The 16,785-nt window shown below is 39.2% G+C and overlaps 1 protein-coding gene across 1 annotated transcript in view; it reads right to left on the reverse strand.

Moving 5' to 3' along the window:
- Window positions 1-16,446, reverse strand: part of PRKDC (protein kinase, DNA-activated, catalytic subunit) — an 86,184-nt gene extending 69,738 nt beyond the window's left edge. Inside the window, exons 1-18 of the mRNA XM_063326838.1 lie at window positions 16,272-16,446; window positions 15,120-15,196; window positions 14,914-15,006; window positions 14,013-14,087; window positions 12,928-13,036; window positions 11,520-11,632; window positions 10,756-10,855; window positions 10,157-10,212; window positions 10,034-10,064; window positions 8,878-9,035; window positions 8,508-8,654; window positions 6,148-6,312; window positions 5,177-5,345; window positions 4,074-4,123; window positions 3,329-3,466; window positions 2,892-3,041; window positions 2,330-2,445; window positions 1,443-1,602 (exon numbers count right to left, since the gene is read on the reverse strand). Of these exons, the coding sequence (XP_063182908.1) occupies window positions 1,443-1,602; window positions 2,330-2,445; window positions 2,892-3,041; window positions 3,329-3,466; window positions 4,074-4,123; window positions 5,177-5,345; window positions 6,148-6,312; window positions 8,508-8,654; window positions 8,878-9,035; window positions 10,034-10,064; window positions 10,157-10,212; window positions 10,756-10,855; window positions 11,520-11,632; window positions 12,928-13,036; window positions 14,013-14,087; window positions 14,914-15,006; window positions 15,120-15,196; window positions 16,272-16,413 (2,049 nt within the window). The 5' untranslated portion in view covers window positions 16,414-16,446. The remainder of the gene's footprint in view (window positions 1-1,442; window positions 1,603-2,329; window positions 2,446-2,891; window positions 3,042-3,328; window positions 3,467-4,073; window positions 4,124-5,176; window positions 5,346-6,147; window positions 6,313-8,507; window positions 8,655-8,877; window positions 9,036-10,033; window positions 10,065-10,156; window positions 10,213-10,755; window positions 10,856-11,519; window positions 11,633-12,927; window positions 13,037-14,012; window positions 14,088-14,913; window positions 15,007-15,119; window positions 15,197-16,271) is intronic.
- Between the last annotated feature and the right edge of the window lie 339 nt (window positions 16,447-16,785).

Here is a 16,785-nt window from a genome sequence, read left to right on the forward strand (position 1 = left end):
CAATATGAAACTGGCATCAGTGAAAACTTGACATGTAGGTTTGCTCTCTTAAAGTTTAATTTTAATAATTAACATTAATACTGTGCCTCGAGGGTCAACTTTTCGGAATACTACCCAAATAAGCAAGATACATAGGACTGAAAAACATCTTTTCAATGGCTTAATTTTCTCCTTGCCCTCTGTCATTGTTTAACCCCAGCCAGCAACTAGGACCACGCATCCTCTTGCTTACTCCCCTCAGTTTGGATGGGGGAGAGATTCGGAAGAGTAAAAGTGAGAAAAAACTCATGGGTTCAGATAAAGACAGTTTAATAGCTAGAGCAAACGTAATGCATGCATGCAAAGCAAAACAAGGAATTCATTCACTGCTTCCCATCAGCAGGCAGATGTTCAGCCATCTCCAGGAAAGCAGAGCTCCATCACACATAACTGTTACTTCGGAAAACAAGCACCCTAACTCCGAACTTCCCTCCCTTTCTCCTTCTTCACCCTAGTTTTACTGCTGAGCACAACGTCATATTGTACGGAATATCCCTTTGGTCATTTGGGGTCAGCTGTTCCGTCTGTGTCCCCTCCCAGTTTCTTGTGTGCTCCCAGCCTGCTCACCGGCAGGACGGTACGAGAAGCAGAAAAGGCCCTGATTGTATAACAAACACACAAAACATCAGTGTTTTACCAACACTATTTCTCACCCCAAATCCAAAACATAGCACTATATCAGCTGCTAGTAAGAAAGTCAGCTTCATCCCAGCTGAAACCCTGACATCTCCCATCTAACAAACCATCAAAAAAAAAAAATCCCTAACAGTGGATGTCCATGCGGCAAGAACACTGGCAGAATAAGAAAAGGGCAACTCACAACAGTCTCTACAGTACAAGCATCTACACCAATGAGTTCCCAGATTTTCTTCATTTGGTGCCGTCAACAGCAGTGGCAGGGACAGTTCTAGGCTCTATGGTGTGCTACACACGTGGGATGGAGCGCTGCCACTTTACAATAGCTTCCATGCTGCAAACAGTGCATCCACTAACAGAGCAACCTATTTCCTGTGGAAATCAGCGAGCAGAATACAAGTATACCCCAGAAGTTGAGTAATTAACCCATACGTACCTCTGCTGTTCTGGCTAGATTGTTTCTGATACTCAAGCCATCTTCTGTACTGTCTGCACTGCAAGAATCCCCAACCCTCTGTTTACTCAGCTCAGGATTTTGGAAAGACCATTACGCATGGATGGTGTCTCTTCAGAAACTTGGCTTCTAGTCTAAATGTTGACTTTCTATGTGCTTATAACTACGGAGGCATAGGATGCTATAAACATTTGAAACAATTTGGTAACAGTTTCGATGATCTATTTTCCATAGCGCATAAAAGACTATATATAAGAACTGCATCATCATTCATGCAACATGTTGCCCTTCCATTGGGAAACAGAGATCTCACCTCAAAATATTTTATTTTCTTGGCAATTTTCATAGTAACAGAAAGCAGCTTGTAGAATCCACTAATAAGAGGTAGTCTCGTTGAATGTATAACAAGCTCATAACCAAAGGAATACACCCAAGGGTTAAAGTATTCAACATGCTTCTCTGGAAGTATCTCTCTAAAACAGATGCACAGAAAACATAAGGAGGGTGGGGGTGGGGAAAGGGAAAAAAAGATAAAAGAAACAAGGAAAAAGAAACTGAATAATTTTTTTTTCCCCTTCAAATTTTCAAGTCAGTACAAAAAAAAAGACGCATTGCTATAACAGAGCAGCTCCACAGACAGTGAGGGAATAATTACATGCTGCCTTCTCACACAAGCATTGAAAGATTCTTATTTTGCTTAACAGTGCAAAGCCATTTCTTCCTCATTACATCTCGTTATTAAATTTATACAAACACACATACTCACATAGCACATTTAATTACTGAGACTGCAGTATTGCTAGGGAAAATCAACTGGACCTCCACAGGCAAACAACGCTGTACCTTTCACTTAATGCCCCATACGACTATGAAGACTGTATTCCTGGTCTCTGAAGCATTTTGTATATATGGCCAGTATAATACTAAAACTTACAACATATACTGAAAGACAATTACACCCAAGTAACAGAATTACTTGTTTCCTGTACTCTTTAGAAGAACTGAGCCGATGAGCTAGGATGTTTTTACCTATGACCCAGATGTCTGAAACACACTTACTGTCTCCCTGCTAATCACATTGTGCATTTTGAAATACAGTACATCATCATAAAGTCAGAAACAGGCACCTTAAGTAAATCTCACTTTAAATTTCTTCCAATAATTTTGTAATTTCCAAACTACATAAAAACATACTAATACCTGCAAAATTCCACCAGATTTATAAAGGCAATAAAGTCTGTTGGCTTCGTTGGCTGAAGGTTTGAAGCAGGGTCAGAAGTAGGACCAACCAAAACACTGTCAGTTTCATTTTCATCCTGAAAATAAATATTGAAGCAAGAACACTGAGCCTGTGACAACACAGAAAGCATTTAGGCCTTCTTTCCAGATAAACAGTCTCCTCCTCTTTTTCTAGGTGCTACTTGCTAGTCGGACATCGACAAATGACTAACTGACACATCAATACTTCAAAGAAATAATATGGGATGCTTGATCATAAGGTAAAAGCCACTAGAAAAACAGAAACTACTAGGTGCCAGAGTAGGCATCACAGAATCTACGAAGTTCTTCTGATTCTAATGTTCCCATCTCCTAACACTGCAATGCAATATCCAGAAACATGAAGTAAAACATTTTGACTAGTATAAACCTTACTTCAAGGATACTATGAGGAGGTATATAAGCATAATGAACACAAAGCAGGGAATGCGATTTTGGTTCCTCTACAACAGCAGAAAGTAACGGACAAGTCATCAGGTCTCACCTGTTCATTAACATCCAGTTTCTGAACAGTCAGGTCCAACTTCTCAATAATCTTCAAAATAGATTTTATAAGTTCATCATACAGCAAGCGATTCAGGGACTGCAGTGGTGAATTTGCAGTAAGAAAGTTTTCATCTTCAAAGCCACATTCCTTTGTAGAAGGAAAAAGTTCACATTTCAAAACACCAATGAGAATTATTTCTTGAATTTACAAACTAAGATTTGAATGATTCCGAGAATTCGGCTTTAGACGTTCCCCAGCTATGTCAGTCTAAATTCATTCCTGTTTAATTAATTCGTTAACCACAGATTCCAACCAAATCCAGGAAAAAGCTCTTCTGCAGCATGATATTTGGAAAAAGTCTAGGGTTAGAAAAGCAACAGTAAGACTCAGAATTATTTTTTCCTTTTGTATTTCCATGTTAACTATGCTTTTACCTTCATTGTGTCACAATTCAGTAGACTTCTAAAGAGGAACAGATAGTCCTTATATGTTGGTACTTTCCATCTCCCTGTCCCAACCTCTCCAGTTTCACGTGAGTCTTCCGATCCAGAGGTTTCTTTTCCAAAAAAATCCTGAAAGGACACAATATTTTTCAGAAACACTGCGTATGTAACTACCTGATTCAAGCCAAAACACAATGTAAAATTACTTCTGCAGGTAGAAACTGGAAATGTTTAGCTTTCTCATTTTGCCAATCCGAAAAGAGCACAAAACAACCAGCTCCTTTCAAAAATCTCTAAAGCTCTTCTCCTTCCAGTGGTCAGTTATTTGAGAAACTCTATAGTTATCCTGCTGCACAGGATTAAAAAGCTTACAATTGTCCCTTAATACAAACATTCAGTAGAACTTTTAAAGTGTCCAAAATTTGTTAACCTGGAAGAAAGACAGATGACCTTAAGTACAACATACTTTGTTACAGACAACCCAAGCAAACAAGAACTGCAGAGAACAAAAGTCTACTTCATGTTATTTTTTTCACCTAGTACAAGAGGCACATCCTCATTATGCTGAGTAGATGCAGGGACCAGAGACTAACAGCAACTGAGCCACAACTCAAAATAGATGGTGCTGTTTTTGCTTCTTTGGGCCTTCCTCTGTTTACGGGACTAGATCTTCAAAAACTGGAACGTATACTCTAGCAATCTAGATGAAATAAACATGCTTAAACAGTTATTTTACCTTTGAAAATGTGATTGGCTTGGAGAAGATTCTGATTAATCCCTGATGCACTGAAACAAAAAAAAAAAAATAATTGCCTGAACAGACTTCAAAAGGCACAGCATCCATATCACTCATTACATTAGCAATTAATTAAATCAGTCTTCTGTTTTCTACATTCTGTCATGATGAGGGAGAGGCAAAAGAACACTTGTTCTTTAAGGACAAATATAGACAAAAGCAGAGCCATAACTACGATGTTTCACAGGGAACCAATTTTGAACTTGCTTCTTACTACTCTTCTCAAGACTGCTTTGACTTTTTCCTGAGTCTGAATGCATTGATGACAAATTGATAATGCCCGTACTGAAAAAGGCAACAACTCCCAGAGACTCTCACAGGCATGGCCTTAGGATCTCCATTCCAGCATGGTGCTTGGGTGCACCACATCCCAAATGGAGAACATGGAAAACAATGAAAATGCCACAGCAATACTGAAAAGCCACTGTAAATAACAAAGAAACTAAAAATATTTATTATAATGAAATGTCAGCATGCTGGAAGCTACTAGAATTGTCAGTTACGCATCCATTATTACATTTGCAGGACTGTATCTGACTAACCGCATATTTGGAATTTTCATTTTTACTATGTACAAACTCCAGATAAATAAAATTAAAAAGATTGCCAAATAAAAAGATGGCCTTTCTAATAGAGATGACACTCACCCTACTTTCTGTAATATTTGTACGGGTAACTGAACTGATTTTTATACAGTTTTCTGTGAAATCCCCTACTCCCCACATTCCTTCAAAGCAGGAACATAAGTCTTACATTTAAACAGATTAACACAAAAATATATTCTCCTGCCCTTGATGATAACCACTCTGTCATCTGTTGTAAAATGTACTCCTTAAGTGTTTTAACAATGGATATTGAATAACAACACAATGAGAACCCTAAACGTCCGTTATTAGAGGATGGAAAAAGCTTCATTTTTGATCCCAAATGGCTATTCCACAAATCTTTCTTAGAACCAGTTAATAAATTTAAAGAAAAAAAAAATCCAAACCAAAAAAACCAAACCCCCTCAAAAACCACAACAAAGTTCGTATCAGACTCACCCACAGTGCTAATAAAACTCCAGAGAACTGGACCTTTTCCTGAGAGGGCTAGGAATACCTTTATTATAGATCTACAACAGACTAACTGCATTTTTTCACTGTATTGTGGAAAGCTATTGATCTGCAGCACAACTAGATGTTCAAGAACTGGGGTGTACACTTCAGGAATCTAGAAGAAATAAAACCAAAACACTCATCATGCAGGGATAATGATTATAATTCAGTATCAATGTGAAGAATTATGCTAAATTATTTCAGCAAGATGCTTTGTTACAAGAGTTTACACCATGACCTGCTCTGAGAACAGTAAGACTCAGCACATGAATTTATCTTAGATATAAAAAAAAACCTAAAACAAAACCAAACAAACAGAATACGAAAGTTTCCTGGAACACATTATGGAAAGTAGCTCCTGAATAGATTAGTGCTTCAGTGGAACCAGTCTTAAGCTTATTAGAAAAGCACCAATTGAATTAAACAATAATAACACAGCAGTATAATCCGTATATTCGCACATAATAATTCACATAATAATAACACAGCAGTATAATCCGACAGCAAAGGAAAACAAAAGTAGGAGCCTCAGGGAACATGCTAAGTATCAGTACCAGAAAAAAAAGCAGCAATACAGTGGTATAAATCACGTAAAGACAAGGGTAAGGCTAGGTCCAAATAAATAGCTTCGCCTAAAATAAATAAAATCCTATTCCCGTTTGGCTATCGTGGTTTTCATTACAATGCACTGTAGTATTTTATTCAGTATATTCTGTGTATTGTCTTTATTCAAATAAAATCCAATAAAGTATTCTCCTGATATTCTTCCCATCCCCTAGGAGATAAATGTCATCGTATTTCAGATAAAGAAATACCTTCTATCATAGGTAAGTTTGGAGCTACTACCTCCTAACATATCTGTAGCTGCATAAAAAAAAAAACCCAAACATGACTGGTACTTTAAATACTCTACTTACTGTATCTATATGGAATATCACACTTGCAATGGACTGGAGGAAACTTGGTAGCTGGTACAGATGGTCATCCATTGTTTCCGCTTCTGTGAGGTACATTTGCTTACAACGCTGAAGGAGCTCAACATACATGTCGTCAACATCCTTAGAATGTATAGCTTTACAGGGCTTACAGAGAAAAAATAAAATACTGATTTAGCAGCTTTGTACAGTCAAGCAAACACATTCTGTAGCGCTAAAACCCAGCCAAGTCTTCACTGAATCATAATAAGAATAATCTTTTATAATTTTTTAAATTTTGCCAGGAACTCAATACATCTGAACGAACTAAGTAAGTATTCTACTTGCTACACGTACGAGAAACATGGTACCTGCAATGAACTAAAACAATAGTTCACTGACGCAGTGTAATTTACTGTAAGAATACTTGAACTTTCAGTGGCACGATTTCAAATTCAGCCTGAAAAGCATGGAGTTGGGCTGTAAGTATCACTGTAAATATCTTAAATATGGCATTATGGTTGCTAATACTCACTCATATTTTGACCTAGCTGCATTAAGTTAGTAAGTGGCTTACCTTAATTTTTGGCTAAAGGGTTAGGATTAAACCTTAATGGTTTAACCAATTATCATTCACAGGCTACTACTATTTAACATTTAACCCAGCAGCCCAAATTCTGAACTTTTATTGTGCTGGGATCTCTCGAAACAGAGGATAAAGACTACTCCTAAACTAATGAACAAGCAGAAAGCATCCCAAACAGTACTAGACAGTAGGTAATAATACATACAGGTTTCTATAGAACGATTTGTAAATCACAGTATTTAGCATGATCTAGGATAAAAAGCACTCTTCGTGGTAAAGGAAACATGTCACAGGCAAGACCTCTAGAAGGGAACTGACCATGGAGAAAGAATGGACTGATTTAGATAACGACAGAATATGATAGTTAGGCTGAAGGTTGAATCTAATATGCCTAAAAACATACTGACAAAATTAAGACTAACCATTTATCATTTGTAGAACTGCAAGTATTACATTAAAATTATGTTAGTGATTAGACAGTAAAAGAAATATTCTGCCTTGAAACTAAATCAATTAGTGATCCTGTGTTCCAGCTAAGGTCACTATTTGCAGCAGCAGCAAGGCTCTGCTTCCTCACAACCTAGCATCTGATGCTTGGACAAGATTTATTCTAAACAGGCTAAAAACTATTAGTGTGTCTTAACATATTAAAGATTTATAGGCATTGGAGCATTAAGATCCCCTTTTCCTATTATAATTTGCAGTATTATCCTATGTGTGTATCTACATTATGGAATTTTAATTAATTCTTGTATTCCACAACAGATATTTTTAACAAGGTTCTCTCAGAAATTTGAAATACTTCATTTTTTCTGGAAACGATACCTTTAACTCAATTCCTTTCTAGCTCATATCATAGAAGAGGAAGACTAGGTTTCAACAAAGCATATTGAAAATTCTACAAAACAAATGCGCTCTGCTCAAAAGGTAGCAAAATGGAAAAAATTCAGCTAGCAATCAGCTATTCTATCACATTTCCTAATCTTCTCTAAAGAACCTTTATTTAACCTAATCTTTGCTTTGAGAGAGGCAAAAAAAAAAAAAAAAAAGGAACATCTCGCGTTCTGTTATATAAAAGTTTGGGTACCACCATCAAGCACATAGGTTGCAGATACATAAACACGACCCTTTCTTTATATAACGTTATTGTTATATTCCAAAAATATATGACAAAAATCAGAAGCTGGTTCTTAATGGTGCTTCCTGACAAACATACCTGCTCTCCACATATATATATAAGCATGGTTTTGTTTTGTTTGTTTGTTTGTTTTAATTTGCACTTGTTTCACAAATTACCTCCTAGTGTCCTGCAGTCAGCAGTGCATTTTGGCTGTTCTGCTTGAGATTCCTGCTCTGTAGGAAACATACCTGAACTGCTTCCACAACAGACATGGCCTGGATTCTACCTTCTAAATGCAGACAGAGCTAACAAGGTATTGTCTGTACCTAATCAATTAAGCACATCCTTAAGCTTTGTGACAGCTGTATACAAAGCCCCTGGTTTTCCACTTCAGAACTAGTGCACAAGCAGAAGTAACTACAATCATCAATTCTGCAAATGCTCCCACTAAATTCAGTATGCATTTTAATAATTTCAACCACAATGTATTTTGCAGTGTAGCTAATTAAGTTCAACACTTGATCTAGAAACAGAAGCATTCCCTATAGAGCAAGCTATGTAAAATTGTAAAATGAGTGGTATATGAATTCTAGCTTTAAATACTTTTTAGGATTCTAAAGCTTTAAGGCTTTGTCAGAGTAAGTTTCTTGCACATACTGCTGCAAAAAGCCCATATCCGCGAATGGCAATGGACAGCTCTTTGCTGCTCGAATCCATTCTTCGGATGATTCCATAGAACTGCTCCATGAAGAACTGCAACTTGCTCTTGTGTAGCTCCGCATCCTTAGCTACCATTAAAGAAATCTGTAAAGAAGATACAAAGATTTCAGCATTTCCAGAAACATGAAAAAAGCCACAAAAAATTACAGTAAGTCTTCAAAGATACCTAGCTTGTAATACGAAGCACTTCAAACAAAATAATTATTTATTAAACAGATTCACTGAACTTCCAAGCACCAAGTATACTCACTATTACAAGAAATTTGACTTTGCTTTAGTCTCAGAGATCCCACTGAAGTTACAATACCTGCTTAAGGAATGAATCTAGTGCAGCATGACTGGCTTTCTTCAGCTCTTGATTTGCATGGCCACACCATTTACACATTGCTTCAAAGAGCGAGACATAGTTGTCCAGGAGTAAGGTACCAAACTGAGCAGCATGCTGGCTAAACAACTGTAAACCAGCTGCAATTTAAAAACAATTCTCATTAGAATCCAGACTTATATTCCACCTTCCAAAAACAGACCAGACTATAAAAGCACACATTAAGACTTTAGGTAAGCATATGCACCATGACTGGAGGGTACAAAATGTTTTCTTCTAGCCATTACAGTATCAGTATCGAATTATTAAGAACTTATGCACAAAAACAACTCTTCAAAATCCTCTTTTTTAATGTAGACCATCATGGAAAACACAGCTGTGTTCTGAAGTAATTTATATTAACAGTGAATAAGAAATGGAGTCTACTGGTTACTAGTAATAATACTTGATCACACAATTCACAAGGATTAGGTTTCTGTGGTCAGGACATATGCCCAAGTCCCCTCCTCCACCAAACTGCAATGCAGACAAATAAAAAGCTCAGAACATAGGTAATTTCACAAACCCAGACATAAGCATAAATGAAATTTCAAGATCCCGCATGATTTTTTTTGGCAGACATCTTTAAACAGGGCTTTCCCCTTCACAGTTCCCCCTACCCAAGCCTTGCATTTTTGCAATTTGTGCATAAGCCACTTGCATTTCACAGGCCAATTTCTCGTTCTCTTCATGAACCTAATTTGTTCAAAATTTCCTCCCCCTTCTTCCAGTGAAATTCCCCTTCTCTTTCTATTTTTTGCCTTTAACACAATCCACCATCTTCTCTTTTATCTTAATTTGCTACATTCCTCATATTTCTACTCCTACCACGATTCCCTTCTCATACCAGGGTTTTGTACTGCTCCAGAGAGGCAAATGGCATCAAGTGCAATGCTACTGTTCATAAGCTGATTAGACCTTGCCTAGTTTAACCGAATACATGCTTAATTCTTTAGAGTCCAACTTAAAGTACACCAGTTTTGTCCAATCAGCTTAGAAGACCAAAGACAGCCCATAGAGAATAAACAACTCCAGACAAAAGACACCACTGTATGTGTGGTATCCACCTCAGCAAAACTGAAATAATTTACAACCTTACCTAGATGTACTGCATATCGCTTCTGATCAACCTGTAACATCAGAAAAAGGTTTGTCATATGTGATGTATTCTTCATCAGGGCTAATTCATTTACGCAGAACAATTAACACGTGTCAGATTTACCTGTGGGTTGATTGCCTTCATTGCAAAATCAAAAATCTCCTTTGCAGTCTGAGGATCTGTGAAACAATCCAATAATGAGTATTTCACTATTGACACCCAAGAGGTAAAGTGAAGAACAAAGATATTTTTACCCAAAGCTTGGTATGAAGAAGCAATATTGGAAAGCCTTACATGTCTCATTTTAAGAGGCAGAGATGCTTTTTCCTGAAATACTCTTAAATTTGAAAAAAAATTGTACATCTATAATCACTGATTTTTCTGAACACCCGTGTTTTAACAGACATGTCTCTTCTAAGGGAAATACAGCTCCATATAAACCGCATTCCAGCTTCAATGTGGCTCTCACAGCTGCCCAATCTCTGGTTAGGAAATAGCACTTCAAACATTTATGTACAGAAACACACCGATGAAGCCACTCCAAACAAAGACAGTCTACAAGGACCATGTAGCTGGATAGGCCTTATTTCTGCATAAACCATCTACCAGTGGGGAAATTTTCATTCTGAATTCACAGCGAGAAATGGTACTGCTTGCTGGCTGCGTAATAATTAGAATATATCAAATTGTATAACTGTCTTTCACATAGAAAAAGAACATACCTTCGTCCACAGACTTGGTAAAGTTGTACATGAGTGCAGCCAGTCCCCTCAGACATCCTGCCACAACAGGTAGCTTGGGTACCCTTGTAGACGATGTCATCTAAAAAAAGTTGGAATTGAAAAAAGTATTATGCTCAAGCTAAGACAAAGTCACACCAAGGCTTCCCAGTTCCTAGAAGTGTAGGTAAAATAACATATTCCAACTTAATGCAGTTATATCAGCACCCGCCTCTGTGAACACAAGTCCCCAGAAACATCTACTCAGAAGTTTCATATAATTTGGGAGGGATTTAAGAAATCCTTTGAAAAGCATAAAACATGCTCCACCAAGACCAACCATAGCAAAACTTAGATAGCACATGCTAATGTCTTAAAAGTGCAGAATATAGGAAAGCAAAGTTCGTTGGAACTGTTAGCTGAAGAGCAAGGATTTTGCAGCTAGTAGGGACAAAATCAGAAACTACCAGTGCATGGCCATATAACTTTTCTTGGGTGCTACTGCAATGGTCATAACGTGCCATCTTTTCTCACAGCAAATTGGTTAATTCACTGTCACTGATGGCCTTGAATTTTTACTTTGAAAACTTCTCAGAACCAGAGAACACAGACTTTAAGAGTCCTTAAGGAAGCATTTATGATCGTCCAGTTAAATCCCTACACATGGTACTAGTTACAACAGTATTCCAACATACAGCACTACACACATCAAAGGGAAAAAAAACCACAAAGCAACACAAGGGTCGGAAAAGAAATTCCAATCATACCTGTGTTTTAAGCTCTCCCAAATAAGCTCGGAATAGTTTTTCAGAGTTGTTAATCATGTCGCTAGGCTGGACCTCTCCCAAAACTCCCAGAAGCTCATAAATCTTCTCCAGTACTAGGAAGTAATTTAATATTATTAAATATTAATTACTGAAACCATTACTTTGATATTTCCATTGCTATTCCTATGTAACTTGCAACCACGCAAACCCATCCCTGATGGATTAATTTTAATTGGCGATTAACATGTGGGAAAGAAAGCCCTTTATCACGTACATACATATATATCTCTATATACTATAATGTGATATGCATCCTCCTCTCACATTATTAAGTTAAATACGTTTACTCTTTTTAAACATGACTTAGAAAACTGAATTAATAAAGACCATATCCACTGAGGAAGCATTTACCACTAATCCAAGTTTGCTGTTGGCCTTGAGGTTATGCTGGGTCTTTTAAACACCATCAGGGTTAAGGTCAACAGCTAGCAGAAGTTTCTAAGCTTGAGTTCAGACTAAAGAGTTCTACGCAGGCACAGCAAGTTTTGTGAGGACTACACCTGCCAAGTGAAGATTTCAGCTGGAACTAGCCAAGACGATCAAACTCGAGCTCATATCAGTATGCTTAACATCACAAATAACATAATCAGGCAAAGCAGGAACCAATGAGCTCACATTAGGCACGACCAATGCAGGAACTAACGTACTAAAACTGCAGCTCTGAGGACAAAACTGGCCAGGGTTGGAATAAGCTTACAAAGAGCTTTAGGAACTGAGCTGGGGTTTACAGGAATTTTGGCAGGGACTGGCAGTCTCTGCTTTTGATAAGAGCACCCACTGGAGGGACTAGGAGTACTTTTAAGGGCCCAAAGTTGGGGGGGGGGGGGGGGGGGGGGGGGCGGGGGGTGTGAGTGTATAGTTATAAAACAGGCATAAGAGTAACTTCAAAGGTTCAGCTAGACCAGGCTAGCACTGAAGCTGGGAAAAAAAATAATAATCTAAGAGTCTAGCAAAGTTAAATTGGTTAACAACAAGAAAGCTTCAATTACTTTCAGGACTTAGGCATTCAGGGACTAATAATAACAGATTAGACATACAAATACTCTTACGTTGGGAATCCTAAACCAGACCTACGCTTAAATTGTGGATGAACTGCCGCCACTAAATTTAAGTACACGATTTCTCCTACATGTTAGCTCATACGCATACTCAAGTCTGCTAAGAAACAGCTAACTGCATGACCATGATTGGAAGACCTGAACAAATTTTACGTGCTCAAAACATGACAGCTACCATTTTTAAACAGATTTGCCATAGGAATAACAACTATACGTTTCCATGGGGTATAATCCAACAAAAACTGAGTGTAAATAAAACAAAGGACATTGACAGAAAAAGTAAAGCCTACCTGTATCAGAAACTTTACTTTTTGTGGCAAGCTCCCCATAAAATTTATTAAATATCTCCCCAACTTTCATTTCTTCCATCAGACAGGAACGTCGTAAACTTTGGAGCAACTAAGATAGATTAAAAAAAAAAAGAAAACTTAGGAAAATCATTAATATCACTACCCCAAACCTAATCAGTCTAAATAAAAATCACAGTTCATATGTGTAACTTCAGCTGAAGTATGCTATTCAATTAAAGAGATTTAAGGTGACTGGTCCAGGAAAGAGTATTGGCATGAAATCTGCTTTAACAACAAACTACCTTCCTATAGATGTATAAATATAAATTTTGTCATTTTAAATTTATATTAGACATATTATATATATATAATCTACATGAAAATTATACACAGTATATTTTTACACATACCTATATATGTAAATGTATGTAAAAAAGGCACAAGAGCACAGGCTTAGCAAGTCTGCAGTAGTCTTTATCATATTGTATTTCTCTCCCTGCTGCTATAAAGCCAATCCAATTCACAGAAGAACTGACTCAGAATAACTCAGAAGGGAGGTTTATTTCTCATAAACAAAATTAAGTAGGTGCAAAAGCATTTGCAAAACAAGGGTCTAATGCATTCTAAGGAAGCATATTGTGAAACTACTGTCTCACACAATAATACAACTTCTGAAAAAAGTCCTTCTCCTCCTCCACACCTTTCACATGCTGTCTCTAATATATTGTATTATAATATTATATATTAATACATAATAATTTTAAAGTAAGAATACAATAGAAATGCAAAATTTCTCCTTAAAGAACCATAATAAACTGGGAGAGAGATCTGCAACTGCACACAAAACAATCATATCTTGCTCTAGCAGATGAAGGAATGACATGCTCACATCTAAGCAACCTAGCGGAGGAATATCAAAGACAATCTATTGTTAAGACATATCTCTTACTAACACCTAAATATTACACAGTCACTATTCTCTTGCTACTGCAGACTACAGATTTTCTGCACGATATAGCACAACTGTAGTAAAACAACAGTTTTCTACTTTTTCTAGAAAGAGAGATTTATAAGATGCATTTTACCTTAATCAGAAGTTCCAGCGCTGGGATTTTACATTTTGCTGCTCTGTCTTTTGTATAAACGCTAATACAAGTTTGCTAGATAGAAAAGAAAATGGAGATTATAATACTCGTAAGTAGGGCACGGAATTCAAAGATAACACTCATCTACATCTTTAAAGTATCTGTTCCTAACAAGTTTCAGGTTTTTAACAAAGACTAAAACAACAAAAATATTCAGTCCTGCAAGTGGCTTCAATGACAACATTGCAGCACTGTCTGACATAATAACAAATCCCAGCTCAAGCAAATGAAGTGCAGTTTCTGGACACATCACAAATTTTCTGCCTCTGTACTATCATTCCTTACAATATGTAGCTACTAATTTGAGATCAAAGTGCAGTGATGTAGTCAAGCATTTCTACACAAAGCGGTATTATTCATCAATCTAGACTCAAGGAATCTCATATTTAGAGACAGTTTCCACCAATTTCTGTATACATTGCAAAAGTAACAACTTTGCAGGAAAAAATTTTAAAAATCAATATTTAAAATTAACCATCACCTATAAGTGTAATATTTTAAATGTTTCTAAACTATTAATTTACTCCATATACATTAGAAGTTATAACTATTATTTCAATATCAATAACTTTTTTCAAGAAAAATCAATACCTATTACGTTCTACACAAATAAGTTAATAAAATTAAGTCTATAATTGAAGAAACAATGCCACACTTCCCCGTCGTATTAATTACACTTCATGTCAATCAAGCTATTTCAACTTTAACAAGAACACGAGAGATAGGAAAGGCAGACTGGGAGGGGTGAAGGACAGTTATGAATCTGTTACGGTATGAGATCCACCAGAATTGTTTCAACCATTCAGCAAAGACCTTTAGGAAACAATTTTCCTTTACCCACCTTAATATTACAGGCATAAGGATGAACCTTGTCACCAACTTTTTCCATAAAGACACAAAGAAACTTCAGTGCTTCTTCCCTGCAATCTCGAAACTGACACGGTAAGAAAAAAAAAAAAAAAGTTGGTTTTAACAGGTAGAACACAATATGCTATTTATATAGCACTATCTCAACACTTCTTTAAAAACTACAGTTTACCGACTTACCTCCTCGATGCCGAGGGATCTGTGGATAAAGACGAGTAAGCCATGCTTTTGGGAGAACACCAGGGACAGGTGCAGCGCTGCGGGGAAGCGAACAAACCATCAGGGGGTTGGTTTCCTTTCTAAAGCAGGCAGAGCTGGACACCACTCAGCGTGTCACCCTGTGCAGAAAGACGCCTCGGAGGGGACTGATGCCTGCCACCAGAAAAACCTACCCCTTAATGTCGGTGCTTCTGACCTCCCTGTGGACTCGGGCCCAGGCCCTGTGCCTCTGGCCTCGCACAGGGGCCTGCCCCTGCCCCTGCTCAGGGACCAGGGAAAGATAACCTGGGGCAGGCTGGCAGAGGGCGGCACGGACCTAAGTATTTTTCCTGAGGGAAACGGTTATTTAGGGCAAGAGGCCACCTTTCCCTCAAAATCAACTTTTTATGTCATGCCAGCAGCCCTCAGGTGTTGTGTTCAGAACTGAAGGACAGAGGGAGGGCAAAGACACCCCACAGGACCTGAGATCTGGCGTGCATCCCCCTCACATTGATGAGCCCTCCCTAAGCTCAGCAGTTCGTAGACTGATTCGGGTTGGAAGGGACCTTAAAGATCATCTCGTTCCAACCCCCTGCCATGGACAGGGACACCTCCCACTAGACCAGGCTGCTCAAAGCCTCATCCAGCCTGGCCTTGAACACTTCCAGGGATGGGGCATCCACAACTTCCCTGGGCAACCTGTTCCAGTGTCTCACCACCCTCACAGTAAAGAATTTCTTCCTAATACCTCATCTAAATCTCCCTTCTTTCAGTTTGAAACCATTACCCCTTGTCCTATCATTACACTCCCTGATAAAAGAGTCCCTCCCCATCCTTCCTGCAGGCCCCCTTTAGGTACTGGAAGGCTGCTCTAAGGTCTCCCTGGAGCCTTCTCTTCTCCAGGCTGCACAACCCCAACTCTCTCAGCCTGTCCTCACAGGAGAGGTGCTCCAGCCCTCTGATCATCTTCACGACCCTCCTCTCGACTTGCTCCGACAATTTTGGAGCTGTTTTAAAGACACCAGCGAGGCACCAGCCTCTCCAGGCTCCGCTCAGCGCCCCTCAGGGCCCCCCAGTCCCCTCCCCCCAGTCCCCGCCGCCACCCCCGCGGCCGGGCCGGGCCCGAGGGCGCACCCTGCGCGCCGCCCGCCAGGCTGGTGAGGCAGGTCTCCCCCAGGCTGCGGAGCAGGCTGTAGCCGTGCAGGGCGGCGCCGGCGGCATCGTCAGGCTGGAGGCAGCGGTGCAGCTGTAGCAGGCACTCCTGGACGCCAGCCATGCTACCGCAGGCCGGCACTGCAAGCGGCGGCACCGGCGGGAGGCGGAAGCGGGCGGCAAGAGCCGGCCCCCGGCCGGATCCAACACGGCCAGCCGGGGGGGAACACGACACACTGTGGCATCGCTCCGAGAAACGCGGGTAGGCCTCGGCCAGACCATTCCGAGCAGAGGGGGGAGGCACGGTCGTCTAAGTGGCGGTGACAGGGAAGAGGATTTGGGAGCATCTGTGTGTCTCTTGCCGTAGGATCGGCTCAGTACACGCACGTACAGTTTCTCTCCCCCCCCCCCTCGCGGGGAATAGGCTGCTCCGACCTCCCTGCCCGACCGCAGGACTAGTTTTGCCGCGAAATTCGGTCAGGTGCAGGCGGTTCCA

Source organism: Chroicocephalus ridibundus, chromosome 2, assembly GCF_963924245.1.
Source record: "Chroicocephalus ridibundus chromosome 2, bChrRid1.1, whole genome shotgun sequence".
Classification (NCBI taxonomy): Eukaryota; Metazoa; Chordata; class Aves; order Charadriiformes; family Laridae; genus Chroicocephalus; species Chroicocephalus ridibundus.